This window comes from Tachypleus tridentatus, chromosome 10 (assembly GCF_004210375.1).
Source record: "Tachypleus tridentatus isolate NWPU-2018 chromosome 10, ASM421037v1, whole genome shotgun sequence".
Classification (NCBI taxonomy): domain Eukaryota; kingdom Metazoa; phylum Arthropoda; class Merostomata; order Xiphosura; family Limulidae; genus Tachypleus; species Tachypleus tridentatus.
The window spans coordinates 46,796,192-46,815,664 of record NC_134834.1 but is presented as its reverse complement, the minus strand read 5'-3'; the positions used below and the strand labels follow the sequence as shown (position 1 = coordinate 46,815,664).

The 19,473-nt window shown below is 29.8% G+C and overlaps 1 protein-coding gene across 8 annotated transcripts in view; it reads right to left on the bottom strand.

The window, feature by feature from the left end:
* Positions 1 to 435: 435 nt before the first annotated feature.
* LOC143229196 (transcription termination factor 2-like) overlaps positions 436 to 19,473 on the bottom strand; it is a 130,390-nt gene continuing 111,352 nt past the window's right edge. For all 8 annotated transcript variants that reach the window (XM_076461173.1, XM_076461177.1, XM_076461178.1 and 5 more), the window contains 7 exons: positions 18,861 to 19,003; positions 17,419 to 17,640; positions 12,407 to 12,477; positions 9,511 to 9,664; positions 9,032 to 9,114; positions 6,243 to 6,317; positions 436 to 733 (listed from right to left, as the gene is read on the bottom strand). In XM_076461173.1, the coding sequence (XP_076317288.1) occupies positions 592 to 733; positions 6,243 to 6,317; positions 9,032 to 9,114; positions 9,511 to 9,664; positions 12,407 to 12,477; positions 17,419 to 17,640; positions 18,861 to 19,003 (890 nt within the window). In that variant the 3' untranslated portion in view covers positions 436 to 591. The remainder of the gene's footprint in view (positions 734 to 6,242; positions 6,318 to 9,031; positions 9,115 to 9,510; positions 9,665 to 12,406; positions 12,478 to 17,418; positions 17,641 to 18,860; positions 19,004 to 19,473) is intronic.

Genomic DNA, 19,473 nt, shown 5'->3' with positions numbered 1-19,473 from the left:
TACATTATAATCACAACCCCAGATGCATGCACATGTATGCACACACATACACATAAAGAAAAGATTTCACACTTGTCTCAACTACCAACAGTATGTCACAGTAGTTTTATTATTTTGCACTTTTAATTAATAACTAACAAGATGATGTTACTTTTAATGCTTGTTTTTGCCAGTTCTATTTTTGAAATTAAGCTAAAAGCATGTCCCTAACATGAAGAGAGCTCAATCTTGTACGTAAAGATTTCATCCTTTGAAATGATCGAAATAAAAACTAACTTGTCCCCTGCATACCTATTACTACTGTAATAGGTACAAGTGATCAAGGTTTTCCCACTAGTTCTATTAATTATTTAATGCTGAAAATGTTAAAGTAATTTATAAATACTGGCAGTAATGTGACAAAAGGATGTTAACAGTGAATACTTCAAAACATAATTTCATACTTTGAGTATGCACACAATACTTTATTTTAAACCTCATGATCCACTGTCAGGAAATGACTAAATTCACTGGTTTCCTCACCACTTTTGACAAGATTCAACAAAGGTAGTAGCATGAGTTTTGTACAAAAAGAAAAACAAAATTGATTATTTATACTCCAAACAAAAGTTTCAAATCATCTAAGGTCAACATCTGGGCTTTCTGACCAGCTCCTTCAATAACACCTGCTAAATGCAACTTTTTTTTCTGAAGCTGTTGTATTTTTTCTTCAATTGTATTCTGGCAGATAAACCTGAAAATAAGAAACAGGCTTTTTATTTTTGCTCTCTAAAACTCAACTGTAATTCATTTTTCTTTTTTGAATAAAGGAAAGACAATAAAAAGGTTCCTACAAACTAAAACTTTTATATTTTTAATTAAAGAATAAAACATAGTTATTTCAAAAAGAAATTAATAATTGCCTTTTTACAGTTTAAAAATATTCATTAAAATAATCTACAAATAATGAAATAGCATGCAAGTTTTTGATTCATTACACATACTCTAATTTAAATAATGGTTATTATTTACAGCAAAAATGCACTTAAACAGTATTGTTTTTTTCAGCCAACAATAAATTGTAAGCATGTACATGTTGGAGATAATCACTATATGGACACTATTATTATGTATATTTAATGTGATACACAGAAAAAAATAACATTTCTAATGTCAATTTGTCTCACGTGTTTTGATTGCTAGTTTTAAACTTTTCTACCTTACTAGTTAAATGCCTTCTTTTTTTAAAAAATGTTGTACCTATTATTGCAACACTAGTAACAAAAAAAAAACAACAACAACATTAATCCCTGGGTCAGTCTTAAGGGCGATGACTTCTTTATAGAAGGAGTCCTGTGACATGTTAACAAGAAATGTCAACAATAAATGGACAGTACATAATTCATTTGTTTTAGAATACCATAATCAAAACAAGTCAGATATTATGTACAAAAATTTGTTACAATACTGGTTATCACAATTGTATATAAAGCTGTAAATATTTCTTTTACTCCTCAAAGTCCACACAGGCTGGTTCAATTACTTTACAATCCAACCAACAAATTATTTTTCTCTGTCTCTCTTTCTAATTATTCAATCTGCAACAAATTCACTTACATTATCTCATGGGTTACCACAGTTGTATCCAAAACTTTAAATAATTATCTCTCTCTCTTTTTTTGTGTGTGAAAGCCCACATGGGCAATGTCAAGTATGTTACAACACCCTTTGACAGGACAAATTATTTTTCCTCATGCCTGTTTAACCATGAAACTCACTTTAAAATATTGCTCCTTATGGCTAAGCTAACAATTATGCAGTCTAACTTCACTTTTTACTTACTTAACAGTTTCTGACTAACATTTTCTTCTAACTTTTTGGATCTGCATGTATTTATAATAAGCAACAGAATAATCTAGAAATCTTTAACCTTTTAGTAGCAACAATATTGCAGATAACTAGAAAAAGTTGAAAGCCTCTCTTCAGAATAAAAATATTTACAATTTTTTTTATACTATATACAAAGACTTTTTTCAGATTATACACTACATGTCCTCATATAGTCTTCATTAGTATTGGCAGTGCTCACATTGGTCTCTCTTTGCATAGGATATCTGGCAAGGATTCACTTCAATAGGACCCTTGTCTCATCTTGATCTTGTGCTGTGAAGACATTTGCATACTGGCACAGTCATTCCATTGACTTCTTGGTTTGCCTCATCTATACCTAATGGTCTTAGGCCTAGTAGCTCTTTATCTTCTATAACATAGTCACTGTCTTCAGATTGTACTTCTCCAATAACTACACCTGCCACGTCCATCTGTGCCTCAGTTGCTGCACCTGTTAGGTCTTCTTCCCTCTCAAAGTACCTCTTCAATAGATTAGTGTGGTAGATCTTGGTTATCCCATACACTTTCACCTTTCAATCTATTTTGTTGACCATTTCTTGCATCTCAAAAGGTCTTTTCCATTGTAGATTGAGTTTGTTGTTGGCTATGTGTAACAAAACAAAGACCTTCTGTCCAACTCTGAAATGTAGATCCATGGCCTTCTTATAGAAATGCTTGTAACTGTCTTTGATGGTTCAGCTTTCCCAGTAGAACAGTCTTGATAGGTCCGTAAAGTACTCCTTTCCCACCCTCTATTCTGTAAGTCTCTTTTCTCTTTGTCTTGTATTTTACTTTCTCTCAGGCACTGTCACAAAGTTTCTGCAGTGAAAGGTCTTTTTTACTATGCTTCTTTCAGCTCCCATGGATATATATTCAGGATATTATTTTTGAAAACTTGGAGAAGCTAGATGTCTTGTTTCAAATTCTTCATCTGACCTCTTGTAGTGTCTGCAAATGTTTCATCTATTTTCTTTCTGTCTCTTTTCTTCAAATTCCTACTAACTAGTACATTTCCAATCACTGAGTTGCACATTGGTCCCTTGATACACATGGCTTCAAGGTCTTCCATACAATATAGAGTATCCACCATTATTTTTGCAATAGGAAACATTCTCACTGTCTTGTCAATCAGCAAAAATGGGCATACTTTGCCTGTCATCTGATCATCAGATACTAGACTGTTTCTCACTGCTGCACTACTGCACTCAGTATTTTGTTGTACCTTCACTTTCTTGTCCCCAACATAAATTTCACCTACTGGCATGTGATGTGTTGTTACCTCTCAATGTTTATCACATGCTCCAATTACTAAAGGTACTGGTGATCCATTTGTTAACTTGAACTGACCTTTAATTTGGCACTGTGTACTGATTACTCATGGAAATAATACTTCCTTCTTGGGGTGAATCTGATGGGTTGTCTGTGTTATGTTTCTTAGGCAACAGCATTCATGGTAATAGTCACTTTTATTGTTTCTTGCTAGCACCACTTTTGGTCCCATGGTCATTCCTATGCACTTTCACTTCCTGTTTGGCTAACTTAACAATCTCAATTTGTGGTCTTATTCTCTCCACTGCCAGTCTCTCCCCTCTATCCTTTTTTCTTCTCCATTTGTGCTCTTATTCTCTGTATTGTAGTTTCTCCTTTTATTCTTTCTCAATTCATATTCTCATTCCTTCTATTTCCAACCACTCCTTTCTCTACTTTTTGTCTTTTAGTCTTTCTTCCTTTCTTCTTTTTCTGTGCTCTTCTCTCCTTCTCTAGGTATTGATATTTAACAAACTTCTGTATTTCACCACCTCTGAGTCCAAGACTTCTTACCCATTTATCAAAATCTGTTTACATGATTATACAGTATGATTGTAACCTCTATGCCCTTTTCACCACCACTACAGACCTGCTTAATTCTACTGTCATTCATGTCTACCTTCACAACCATTTACCACTGTAGAATCTTGGTTGACTAACCACATATCAGTTTGAAGGGGGTCTAACAATTTACAGTAAGTGTCTGTGACTTGTTGGTGAGAAATGTTAACAGTAAATTGACAGCACACAATCTACTCGTTTTGGGATAATATAATGAAAACAAGTCAAATGTACGTGCAAAAATTCTTACACTATCAGTCATCATAATTATATATTAAGCTTAAAATAACTCTCTTTTCTTATAAAAAAAAAAGTCCACAAAGTTGGTTGAGATATCTTAGAACCCAACTGACAAGACAAATTATAGTTTTCTATTTCTCTTTCTCAATATACAATATGTGATAAATTCACTTATGTTATTCTGTTGATTATCACAACTGTATCCAAAACTTTAAACGTCTCCTTTTCATGAAAACAATCTATATCAGCAGTTTTGTTTAACTTAGAACACCCTCTAACATGACAAGTTATTATCTCTTTTAAACTCATTATAAAATACTGCCTTTATGGCTAAACAAGCAATTAAGTAGCCTAACTTCACCTTGAAAAAATTAATGTTTCCTAACTTTTATTTTAACTTTTTACATTTGCACATACTCATATCATGCAACTGAATAAACTAGAAATCTCTAACTCTTTACTAATAACAATACTACATACAGTTAGAAACTCTTAGAAGCTTTTAATAAGATGATGACAACAATATTACTAAAGCTTAGTACAACAATTAAACTGTATACACAACATACAACACACATTGAGTTACATAATAAAACTTGTCATAACTATCTTTTTCACAATAATTAACTTTTAACACTTGTTATTATTAAAACTAAATAATCATTAAATATTAAATCACTAAATAATAACTCTTAAACTAAATAATGTTGTGTATCCAAAACCCTACAATAAATTAAAATATTTTGAATAGTATATTCTAATATAAAGTCAGTGGATTTCCATCATCTAAAATACTAAATGGTATAGACAAACTTTCTGGACAAAATTCTTTGTTGTCCAAATACTGGTGGTTAACCGAAAGAATTTTTCTGTTCTACATTACTTTCATTAAGAACACAATTAGAAAAAACCCACAAAATAAGCAAAATATTTGAGGTGAAATTAGTATCTTTATTGCAATATTACTTCTTTAAATACAGGATCATATTCCTAAACAATGATCGAGTATATTTCCAGTTAACCAGCTTAACAGGAAGCAAACAAGTGCCACATATTAAGCTAATGTATTAGAACTTTCAATTTCAAAATAATACAAATAAATTGTAATCAAATTTATCAAAATCATAAGTCTAATTGTCTTTGACCTAATATTAATTAAGCCTTTAGTTGAATGAGAGATATATTATCATTGTAACTTGTGTACGTTTTTCACTCTGGTTTAGTTAGGTTAAGATTTACTCAACGTAATACTATTAATAAATAAACCTATAATTTTAGTCTATGACCTAACATTAAAACCTTTTTATGTGTAATGAAAAACTGTGTTGAAGGAAACATGGAAGTCCCCTGGAATTTTTTAAAAATAAAATTCCAGTCACTCATATTATCTATTAACTCATAAACCATAGTTAACTGTAATCTAAACAGAAACAGATATATCTGCTCAAAATATAACTTTTAAAATATGTTTTTCAACCAATCCTTATTTTGAAAGATGTGCAAAACAAAAGTTTATAATCAATGGAGACATTAAATTAAAAAATCAAGAAATATATTCCAGTTTCACTATCTAGATACTTCATTTTACACTTTCAGTACATTGACTAACTGTGGTTGCTAAGCAACATAACATAAAAAACATTGTGGAAAATGCATATCAGACAGAGTTTGATTTTATAATTGTTACAGAAAACCCAACACACAGGCCTTTACTAAAGTATTTCTGATTAGGAAAATGACTTTTTAATTAAATATTTCATAAATCATCTACAAGTAATTTTAACACAAAAGACTTTCTGAAATAATATATTTCTGTTAAAATCTCAGTAACTTTATCCTGTTATTTCAATTAATATTCTTATTTCATAATCATACATTGTTAATATGAAGGTTCTTTATCACTCTATTTATTCTGAAGTAAGTTATATCTCTTATCTACATATAAAATTAACATGAATTTCCTACTTATTCAAATTGTTTGCTATCAAGCACAAAGCTGCTCCACAGGTTAACTATGCTGTGTCAATTAAAAATATCAAAACCCAGTTTCTAACAGCTTGAACCTTCTGACTTACTGCTCAGTCAATGGGGGCTCTTACTCTGAACTGAATTATTTCACTTTTCCAGTCAAAAAGTTACAATGATAGTTTTTTCTGGATAGAAACTATTTTTATAGCTAATATACATAATATATAAAGAGTTGTTTTGTAATGAAATGGGATGGTTTACTGTCTTCATAAAAAAAAACACTTTTAAATACTCACCTGTAAATTGTAACTTCTTTCTTCTGACCCATGCGGTACACACGATCACATGCTTGAATATCTAAAGCTGGATTCCTGCAGAAATAAATGAGTCAGTATACATCATAATCCCATTTTAATACCCAGCAACTCTTAAATGCACTTAAGCCCAATATATCCAGAATGTAAATGTGAATTTATGATTTTATATATGACACTATGTAACAAAATTTTTACTTTTTCTTGTTCCTGGGTAGAAAGTGTTATTTCCCAATTGCTTATGCCTAAAGTAAATAGAAAAAAAAAACACAAACCTATTTATCTCTTCAAACTTTGCTTTTGTGACCTGGGTAATGAAATTTTCAAATTTACCCATTTTCCAGAACATTCCAGATAGATTCAGTGCTGAGTAGCTGATAGAGAGTTTTCTCAAACTTACAAGAATTTTCAAGAACTTTCTAGAATGTTGTAAAACTTACAGCAAGAATTTTCAAGAATGTTGTAGAACTGATTTTATCAGAGATGGCATTAAGAAGCTGCAAGCATTCTCCAGATGCATTCTGCTATGTATGTGGCCAATTTATCAAGATGAGCAAAAAAGTACTCTGTGACAGCATCTGCTAAAATGTGTAAAGCCTACAAGACATATTTCAGCATGCCTGTCAAGGATCAAGACAAACCCTGGGCGCCTCATTTTACCTGTGAGAACTGCAAAAAAACTCTAGAAGGTAAGATAGACAATCTTTGCTTGCTTGAATAGTAAGATTTTACATTATACAAATTTTAGACTTTTCAAAATCTAAATATCTTTCTTTTTTTTAAATTTCCAATAGTAGAGAAAAAATATCACATAAAATATTTTGCATGAACCTCTTACACATTAGTTGTGGATGAAATAAATTTATTCTTCATAATAATTTCATTTTGCTCTTTTGCAGGATGGTACGGAGGGGAAAAGAGTCATGAAGTTTGTTATTCCAAGAATTTGGCATGAACCCACTCAAGCAATCTCTACTCTGCATGGTGGACCATTCCAAATGTCAGGCTGGCAAAAATGTATCTGCTATCATGTATCCGGACCTTACATCATCCATCGCCCCAGTGCCACACTGCACTGCTTCCTGTAACCAATCTACCAGAAAGAAAGCAACCATCCTCAGAAGAGAGCAGCAAATCAGAAGAGGAGGTAGATGTTGAAGGTCCAGTTTACAATTTAAGAGATGCAGCTGGTGAGAGAAACCCATACTATCCCAACCAAAGAGACCTCAATGACTTGATCAGAGATCTTGGTCTAATAAAGTCGAATGCTGAGCTTTTGACATCTAGACTCTAGGAGTGGGATTTGTCAGATGAAAGTGTTATCGGAGACTTGAAAATAGTGGCATTCTTGATGGGTCTCCAAGGAGGCTTTACCAAGTTTCCCTGTTATCTTTGCCTTTGGAACAGCAGGGACACAGCAGCACACTACAACAGGAAGCACTAGCCACAATGGACTGAGTTCTCTGTGGGGAGGCACAATGTCAAGTGTGACCTGCAGAAGATGTTGTTCCTGCCATTGTACATAAAATTAGGTCTTATTAAACAATTTGTCACAGCTCTTAATAAGGAGTCTACAGCCTTCAAGTACCTTTGAAACTTCTTCCCTAAGCTGTCTGAGGCAAATGTCAAAGCTGGTGTCTTCGTTGGATCACAAATAACGAAGATCCTGGAGTGCACAGAATTCCCCAAGAGGCTCAGAAGAAAGTTAAAAAAAGCTTGCAGCAGCTTTGTTGCAGTGGTTCAGGGCTTCTTGTGCAATCACAAGGCTAAAAATTATGTGGAACTCATTGAGGCTCTGGTGAAGAACTATAGCAAAATGTGCTGTAGGATGTCCTTGAAAGTCCATATCCTCGATGCTTTTTTTAAAAATTAAAACTTCAAATTACTGATATTGAAAAGTTAGAATATAAATTAAAAACCTCCTATCCTTTCACTTTATGAAATATGACTACATCTGGCAAATCAAACACAGTGGCCCTTCTCATCTTCCACTTCTAGATATACTAGCTCATGTTCAAACACTTTGCTCCATAATTATAACCAATCAAAAGCTTAGAATTTCCCCTGTGGAGTTTTTCTCAGTTTTTTTTCAAGTGTGTATTTCTCATGTTTAGTCTTTTGTTTCCAATCGTGGAAAAACAGATAAGACGAAATGGTGTTTGAAAAACAACATTTGGTACAGTTTGGTTACTAAGCCTGATAATTACAGTGGAGTTCTATGGTACAGGTGAAGTAATTCATAACTTTTAATTCAAAATGCACACATAAAACTTTAAAAAAGTTTTGTTTTACTTCATGCATGTGCAAAATCCATTAAGGCTTAGCATGCAAGGTATGGCAAACAAATATTTACCTCTTCACAATTTAAGTAGTAGATATTGTTTTCTGTATTTCTTTATTTACTGTCCTACGTTTTAACACTCCTACGAAAAGACGTTTCTAGTCCTGATTTCTCCAAGCCCGTTCCCCTGGCTGTGGTTTCGCTAGATAGTAGATAGGGACAGTGGGAATCTCGTTAATCCATTCATTAATAGATTTAAATGGCAATTTCATTTAAATACAAAATTATTAGCCTAATATTAATAACCTTTCAAGTTGCTCTGGGGCCCTATTAGGCCCCACTTTTCGTAGGAGTGTTAAGAAACTAACTTGAAATTATGAATTTATTTGTAAATAGCAATAACATATATACACAATACAAGTAGCATGTATTATATCTAAAAGGATTAGAGTTCAAAGATCTATAACATAGGAATGTATCTATATCTTACCAATGTAAATCCATCAAAAAAAGGTGATTTCCTCCTGTTAAATTTAATCCTACACCTCCAGCTTTCAGAGATAATAGCATCACCTTCAGAGAAAACAAAGCAATTTAATCATTTTCCATACTATCTTATGTATATTTAATATTTTTTTCCTACAGTCAAATAAAACAGCTTGTTAAAAATATAAAGGTTAAGCTGAATATTTCCATTAACTTCTACTTTAATCAAAGAATACAATATCACAATATAAAAGGCAAAAACCTGTATTTTTCCCATAATGTATAAATTTTCAACTACATTAAAAACAATTTCAAAGAAATAATGAGCAATCTGCTGTTTTTGTAAAGTTATAAGTAATTTATATTTCTTACTTCTAAATCATATTCTTTTCAAGTAACTGTATTTCAGCAAAGACCTCTTTAATCTGTATATTATACTGTAAGAAAATGCAATTAGGCTAAATTAATAAAATGTGGGCATACCTTAATACCATGAGGATTGTTGTTGAAGTCATCAACTGCCTTCATGCGATCTTCAGCGCTTACTTTACCTTGAATTAAATAATACGAGATACCTACAGCTTTAAGGTGATGTGCTATCACTTCCAACATTGATGTCCACTGGGAAACTATCACACTATCAGAGTACATACATAAAAACAAGCATTGAATAAATTTTGCATTGTCACTTTACTTAAATATAAAACATGTACAAAGTCGAGTATTCCATGAAGCTTATTTAATTATATAATATACTTAATACAGAAGTAATGTTAGTGTATCTTAATTTATTGGTAACAACTTGTGCACATGCAACACAATCTTATGTATATTCTGCTTAAAACTTTCACAGATGTAAATATATATATATATATATTTACACTTTATTCATTATACATTGTTCTTCATTGTGTAGGTTTTCAATGTCTCAATTGTAGTTGAATTCCAGTTGAAAAAGCCCTTGAAATATGGTCATTTGTAAGCCAAATCAACTTTTCCATTTGAAGGCAGAGTGGACCAGAAAAAAAACACATTCATGGGGAGTACTTGTAAGTAACACGACTATGGCAAGTTTTAAAATTCTGGATAATCAACAGCATAGTCCATGGCTGGATTCTTAAGGAGATGGGTCAACTATGACCCTAAGAGTGAACTTCCTTTGCTAAAATTCAGGGTGTAACATTCTCCTTCTTTCTATAAATGTGTTATTGTCTTAAAGTAGGTATGGTAAATCTAAACTTTACATTTCATAATGTAAAATTTAACTCTTCTGGGGATGTGCTAGTATTCAAAACTTTATCAAGAGATGACAAGACAGAAACGTCATCTGCAGGGAAACAACAATAAAAATTATAAATTCAGCCAAATTGTAAAGTGTTTTAGTTTTTGGTTAAAGGTTAAAGATTTTTTAGTCATACATACACAGTTGTGCCTTAGTGCAATCTCCATTAATAATTAACAGCTTATGGAAAAACTTTACGTTTTCATTAACAAATAAAAAATGCAAGATTTGTCAGAAAATGACCAATAAAGTATATGTTACAATTAGATGGGTTTATTAAACACACAGAAGAATTCTGGAAGTTTGTTTAATGAAGGTCTGCAAAACTGTTATAATTTTGTGTTCTACGTTCATCTATTTCTCTCTCTCTCCCATTGCTGTAGTAACACATATACAAAGCATTATGCTTAGTGTTAACTACAAGTTGTAAAATATGTTTTATTTAAGAAAATGAATGTTTACATAATTTATTTATAGAAACAGATTTTTGTTGAGTATGAAAAAAAACCTGTAGCTCTAAATTACTGTGAGAAGCTATTATATTCTAAACACTGTATATAGCTTATAAAATCCTCATTATATTCTCTCAGTAAAGTATATCAAACTTTCAACTATCAGAAAAAACGAAAATAAAAACATGTATACAAAACACTTACATTCCATAAATTTACTGTTCTGTCCAAACTACATTTAAATCACTATACTAACTGGATGAATATTTGTAGTGGAGAAGTAACATTTGTTACATTAATTCCGAATTTATGCAGTGTACCATTATGAAATGTGACAAGCTCTTCAGTCAACACTATAAGTATATTGTACAAAAAAATCAAATGTGTTAACTAAAGTTCTGTAGTAGAGAAATGTCTGTGAAATGCTTCCATCAGTCTGATTCAAGCAAGTTGGAATGCAGTGTGATATTCATATGAAGAATAAAATTATATCTTTGTCCATTGTGTAGTTTGCATATTGCATTCCCACAACCTCCAAAATTTTCTAAATACATATCTACAGTTTTTTCAGTATCTGTGTATATTGTATCTGATACTTTCTCTAGTCTAACAGGAATGGTAAAAATTAGCAAAATGAGGTACCATGAAATACTGATAACAAATGCATAATATAATGTTAAATTACACTTTGTATGAGGTTAAAATGTTCCATATCAAACTAAAAATGCCAGAGATTACATTAATGAGAAATAATGAGCTCTTTTTGTAGTAAACAAATGTACAATGTAGCCAATAGTCCTATAAAAACAGCTTGGTTTAAAAACAAATCTGGAATATATAAAAACAAGGTGCATAATTAAAAATCAAACATTAAAATTTTATAACTAATGTACATTACACTGATATATAAGCTACAAACTTCAATGTATGCTGCTAAGTACATATAAAAATGGGGCTAAAATATATATTCTACATACCTAAGATTGCAATATGTATGGTATCTGAAATAACATGTAATTACATAGTGACAATGCCTAGTACCAAAACATTATTATTTAAAAACTGAAAAAAGTCAGAAAGTTAGGAATTATGTTGCAAAAACATTTTAATATTATTTGAGGTATTTCTTATGAATTTCATCTCAGAATTTGTAAAAAATAAATAAATAAAAAATCCACTGATAGATATCATGCCCATTGGTTGAATTTTATACCACTGTTGCAATAACCTTTGTTAAGAAAAGCCAATTATAGTACATTATATCTATTGCATTTACTTTTCATCAGGATCAGATTTAAATTCTTATATGTATGTATATATACATATCAGATAGTTCAAAAATAATTTCTATCAGATTTTTAAATGTTCAGGCAACTATGAATTTCACAATTGTGTTTGTTAGTTTCCTCAAAGATTTTGTTTGAAGAGTGGAAGTGACTTTTGAAATACCAAATACATCTTAAAATAAATTATGATATTATTTATTGTTTCAAGGGTAATATGCATGTTTGAGAATACTTTGCATTGTAGAATTGTCCTACATATCATTATATCTTTGTTGACAACATACATTTCCAATCTATAAGGATTTTTACTTTCTACAAAAACTTAAAAGACAATTTTGTTGTATAACATGAGGACTTACCATTTTTCTATGTTCTCTGAACTAGTAGACTGCTTGCTAATCTCCTTAATCCTTACAAGGATATCAGTAACCTGAAGAACAGTTCATTAGTGAATCAGTATATGAATATCTTTAATTAAGTTACAGTATTCCAAAATAATGGAGCTATGAAACAACATTGTTGGCATTTTATACTGAGATCAGATTTCCAAGACAAAGAAATGCCCATATAATGTATCTAAGAATCTTAATAATAATTTCTGTAACAATATATCTAAGCAAATAAACATAAACTTTAGTTTGTTTAGATGCTTTTTATCTTAAATATTTAGCAATACATTACCCAAAACATGTGATAATAAAAATAGCTTGAAATCATCTCATTTACAAAATTATTTGAAAGATTGGCTAATAATGGTCTTTATACTTATAAATGTTAAATTGATAAACAAAAAACTAGGAATGTATCATTCTAAAAAAATCTTAAATTAACATATATTTTAAAATACTGTATTCTAAATAAATTAGAGAAATTTTGAGTGGTACTCTTGTGATTCATGTTGTTTAAACTATAATTTGTTCCAAAAATAATTTTAAATTGATGCCATTCATACAAAATATTTTAGTTCAAGCAAGTTAAAGCACTTTTGAATTTGATATGTGAACTTCTTATGTGTTAAAATTTTTATTTTCATCAATGTACATGGACTTTAAATTGCAAAAACAAACAAGTTTTTAGAATTACTAATGTACATTTCTTAATGATTTAAATAGAATTGGTAATAATTACAATTAATTAACTATAATATAGTTGACAATCTAACAATAGTTTATGACACTGATATCTGTTATATTTCAGTTGATCTAGTGACCCCTGTATAGGAGAAAAAACAGCACTAGATATGGCAGATGTAGTATGGTTGACATCATAAGTATAGTAGTAATTATAGTAGAAAAGATACAGAGATACAATACATGTAATAAAAATTATTTACTCATATACATATTTAACAACCAAATAATAATTATTCAAGACTATTTGAGAGACACACTTGGGTGATAAACAAATTACATACAAAATTACAAGTCCTAGAACCACTTCAGGAAATCAGCTGAGCAGATATTAAAAACTTATTTTCACTGACATTGTTGAATGCTTCTAACCATGTAGCAAACACACTTACCATAGTTATAAGTGCACCAAACAGAACAACAGTACAAGGACCATGTGCTAGTGCTAGCATGAAGTAGTTAATTAAATGAATTAACTAACTTATCAACCCTTAAATTATGCATAGAACCACAGCTCACTTCCTTACCAAAATAACATTTCAACACTACAGTGAAAAAGCCATCACATGTACATTCACAATGTGTACACCCATTATTTGCATATATCATAATATTATAATGCATACCCACAATGATGATATATACACAAGTTATCACTACAAATGAGTGATGCATAAGATTGTGCCAGATTAGATACATAAAAAAAGAAAAGAAAAAGAGCACGAAAGTGGGAACGAAAATGAAAGTATGTGGATGGGTGCACCAAAAAATGAGGAAACAATGTAGGAATGGACATGGTGTAATAAAACATCCTCTGTAAAAACCTTACAAGGAAGTGTGTCCAGCATTTGATTCATGCCTACTTCGTTTTTCTGTGTTCATGATATTATACAGCTTATGGGCACATACAAGACAGTAACAATTCCATTGATGTCAATACAATAAAACCTTAAGATTTTTTAACTTTGTATTTTAATCCACCTATATAACTAATGTGCAAAATCATGTTGCCTTCTCATGCAATTGCAAAAAAATGGACAAGCTGTAAAGAAAAAATAAAACATACAAATTATGTGTCCACACAAATATCCAATTCTTTTGATATTATACAAACAGACTTTACAGTATATGTATTGCCTTTAATAATTTGATTCCTAGAAACCTTTAGTCATTGTATAAGTTTAGTCCACCTGGTTTATTTTATAAAGGATAGAAAAATAAACAAAGTAGACAGGGAGAGGATGTTTGGACACACCCTGTTCTGAGAGTGTACAGAGAAAGCTTTATTACACTATTACTACCTTGTTTCTCCACATTTCTATGCAACCATTCCTATATTTTTAATGTGTTTAATTTTTTTTCCACTTGTAATATAAAATATTCTTTGTTTTCACTCGAAAGTTATTATCATCATTTGTTCAGTAACATTTTTATACTGTGAACAGGAACCCCATTTTTAAAACTTTTGCACTGACATCCTACTCAGTAATTTTTTTTGGTAAATATGCTTTTGTGTTTAACCCTTTAACCCTATCATGATGGGCATCCTTTACTGTGCATGTCACAAGGTTTTAGTGATTTACATTCAAAATTTTATTAATCTACTTTTATAATATGCTATTCTAGTTAGTGTAGCATAAAATCTTAAATAATAATCAATAATAAGTTTTATTTTATTAATTTTAATTTCAATATTTCTAAAATATCCTAAATTTCCCCTAGTGTCACATTTACTCTGTGCATATTCTTTTCTACATTTTATTCACTTCCCTCCCAATAAGTATGAAATTAAACATAAATTACTCCCTACAAAATCATCATTATTCAGACAAACCATAATCTTTATAGCCTTCAATTCTGTTTTATTACAGAGCTAACAAACAGAAAATCAGATCCCACTTGCTACACATACCTGTTACATCCTCCCTTTCAGGAGTTATTAATAGTTCTCTCTTATGTTGAATTCTATATTATCTATAACCAATAGAAAGTCAAGGTTTTCATCTATTAAACAACATTGTATAACATTCTTTTCTGAACAGATAATCTGTTAGTTTCTCTACTAATACAATCTTCATTTCCAAGGGAGAGACAACAAACAGTTTGGATGAATTTGTAATGGCTCTTGTTGCATAGTTAGAAAGCCAGAAGAATTATGAATGTTAGGAAAAACTGTCTACTTTTTGCATGTTATTAAGCTATGTTCTTTCATATGTTATTTAATTAAATGTACATTATTTAGTGTATTACAACAATTAAGTGTACATTTAGTGTATTACTACAATTAAGTGTACATTTAGTGTATTACTACAATTAAGTGTACATTTAGTGTATTACTACAATTAAGTGTACATTATTTAGTGTATTACTACAATTAAGTGTACATTATTTAGTGTATTACTACAATTAAATGTACATTATTTAGTGTATTACTACAATTAAATGTACATTATTTAGTGTATTACTACAATTAAATGTACATTATTTAGTGTATTACTACAATTAAATGTACATTATTTAGTGTATTACTACAATTAAATGTACATTATTTAGTGTATTACTACAATTAAGTGTACATTTAGTGTATTACTACAATTAAGTGTACATTTAGTGTATTACTACAATTAAGTGTACATTTAGTGTATTACTACAATTAAGTGTACATTATTTAGTGTATTACTACAATTAAGTGTACATTTAGTGTATTACTACAATTAAGTGTACATTATTTAGTGTATTACTACAATTAAATGTACATTATTTAGTGTATTACTACAATTAAATGTACATTATTTAGTGTATTACTACAATTAAATGTACATTATTTAGTGTATTACTACAATTAAATGTACATTATTTAGTGTATTACTACAATTAGTATAAAAATGTCATCAACAGTTAACAGTGGAAAAAAAAGATTTGGTAAATACTTTATTTCTTGTCTTTCATGTTTATTAATTATTATATATAACAATAATATATTATTATAAAATGTAACAACAGAAATCTCTTCATGTTAGTTAAGGTTGTAGTAGGTGAAATAATTAATAATAATAATCATATAATTACTTTTTTCATATTATGCTCACAAGTACAATATGCATAATGTGACCTCCACATTCATAAAGTGATTTACAACTTGCAATGACATGAACAGTACTTAAACATGGTTCAAAGGGCAACAGAACAACAACATTTAATTACACATACATGTATACTGTTATGAATTGAAAGCAGCTTAGGATAAATACACACAATTTCCTGTTACAATTCTAGAAAGAATAAAAAAAGAAGAGTAATTGAGATCTATTTTTATTTTTTTGGTGTTTATGAGTTTAATCAAATTGACCAATGCTATATAGAGTCAGGGTAAAGAAAATAACAGATAAAATAAAGCTTTATTGAAAACAAATATATGAAATGTATTTAGATATATCAAATCTGAAATTTTTGAGATAAAGTAATTTTAACATAAAAATTACTTTGCACAAGAACAATTCAAAACAAGTATTCGATATATTCATAGAAAAATTTTAAGTTACAATATTTGTTATATGTACTAAAGATCCATCAAAATTTAGTGGAGAAAAACACACATTGTATTAGAAGTTTTAGTATTAAAATTATACATGAATAAAAATGATCTCGTAGTTGGTTCCCGGAATCAGCTAGTTAACATCTGTTCATATGATGTTTAAGTTTTTTCCATCACCCTTTAAAATCCCAAATAAATATTTGGTTGTATTAGTGGCCTTCAAATGTTACCCCCTAACAACTATACATAGCAGGAAAAAAATGTATATCATGTAAATATTAGGCACTTATACAGTACTTTTAGTGACTCATGTTAGTGTGATAATGGCAATATTTGGACAATATAGTTGTGTCAATAATTACCAATGCTGTTCCAGTGAAAAAAAAAAAGTTCTGCTTGCCATAGATAAGACTGACTCTTCCATTCCCTCCTCACTTGACATACCATGAAGCCTTCCCAAAGGTCATTATACAACCTTCTGGTGTTTATTCTTTACTTTCACATGCAATGATTTTATAAGGTTTTTTTTTCACCCCATGTGTAATGAAAGAGTAAAGGTATAACACAATATATTATAAAAAATGTTCTTTCTTGCTTAGAACATTTCACAATGTTTTACTTAAATATAATAAAATGTGTTTGAAAGAGGATTGCTAGAATGAAACAAAAAAAAGCTTTTCTAGTGTGTTTCATTCAGATATTCTACCTTAGTGCTGCTGGCATCCTTTTTAAAGTCAGGATCATTTTTATAAATCCCGAGGTTTAGAGAGGAGGAACAATCCTTTTGGCTGATATTTTGATGTAATAAACTACATTCAGCAAGGTTCTTGTCTCTCAAAGATAATCCCATTAGTTGGGCTGAAAGCTTGTCTTCTTTATCCTCTATTCCATCTGATGAAGATGTTATAAGAACATCATTTTCAACTACCTGGATCAAATTACGAAAGAAAATTATCAAGAATACAAAACAGAAATGAAAAAAAAAAGAGAAAATACCAAAAAACTCAAATATGATGCATTTATATCAAAGGTAAAAATTAAGAATTGTTATTAAACCTTTTACTATACTTAAAGAGATATCATTAAATAAAGAAGTTCCTGAAATAAACAAAATAATTATATCTACAATAATTAAAATATTTTTAATGTATATGACAAGTTTTTTTTAATCAAAAATCACTTTCTTAGTATTATACTTAAAAAATAATTAAATATAAAATGAAGTTCTATTTTTTGTCAATTAAAATTTAATATTTTTCTAATTTGATAAATGAAATGTAAGATGTTTACAACAAACATATTGTCTGACAAAATTCAGGAAGATGCAAGGTTTAACAGCATAAATATGATCACACAAGTGTAGTTGCCTGTTTCAAGAAAAGTGAAGTACCATCAATTTAAAGAAAGAATTAGAAACAGCATATGTTCACAGTTCTACTGCACTTTCAAGATTGTTAAAGTTTAAGGAAACATTAAACACTGATGTGATTTTGGATAGAAAAATTAGTCAGTTCAGAACAATAACATTTTACAGTATGTGATTTAAAAAAATAAAGTTCTAAAAAGATAAAATATATTTTGATTATTACAAGTTAAGGTATCAATAACAAGTTATAACATCTCATTCCCAGACTGCCCTTGAAGATGAAAGAATCACCTTTCAAAAGCACTCGGGTTATAAGGGTTTCTATTTCAGTTTTATCAAGACTTTTTGGATCTACATGTTTTTAGCATATCATTGGATGTAGTAATATTTTAAACATTGTCACAGCTTTGTACATTTATTGCAATTTTTGACTACAAAATAGGTACTCCTTAATGGCTGGTTGGAGGGAACAAATATTCCTTTTGTTTCCCCTTCCACAAACACATCTGTACTGTCTTTTTCTATAGTACTGGTGCTGAGAAATCTAAAGAAGTAATTAACTATTCAGCATATACTTCAATTACAAAACACATTATGTCAAAACTGTAGCCTTAGAAGAAACAGCACAGTCTATATTTTGGCTTGGTGATTCAAATGTGCATATTTCAGTCTTATAAGTATTAAAAACTAAAGTACTATCTGTTCAGGATATACTTTCATTAGGAGACCCACCAACATTTAGAAAAGAGATACAATAATAAATAATTAACTTCAGTACATACTTGTGCTAGAAGACTTAGATGTGCACAACACTGTTGCAATCTGAGAAGAAGTGTTAGGAAAAATGAAGCATTAACAGACTTAGGTGATTCTGAATTATTTTTACCAGAGATTTGTGGAGCACCAAATGGTAAATCTGAAACATCTGGAATGGAATAAGAAAAAACATGTGGTATTATCATTTATTTTAAAACAACTGCTTTATTTTGAGATTTAAAACAAGTTGCAATCATATATTCTGTGTAACATTTAAACACTCACTTTAATCATAAGAAACTGTCTTATATTATACATAATTTCATACAATATTGTTGTACTCTAATGTTACTAACATTTTCTAAAATCAGAAAGAAAAACTTTGTTTATGAGTAGTTCCCAACTAAGAAATTAAAGAGATTATTTTATATTATTAATAAAATGAATAAGCTATCTAAAAAATGTTTATATTTTTAGTTTTTGAAGTATTGAAAAAAGGAGACAGTTTATTCTTTTGATACATATACATAAATGTGAAAGGAAAAATAATAATTTAATCAAATGTGATTCAGCATTTTTAACACATCAGTATTACAAAGAAATGTCAATAATTATTTTGAGTAGAGTTGGGTGATTAGT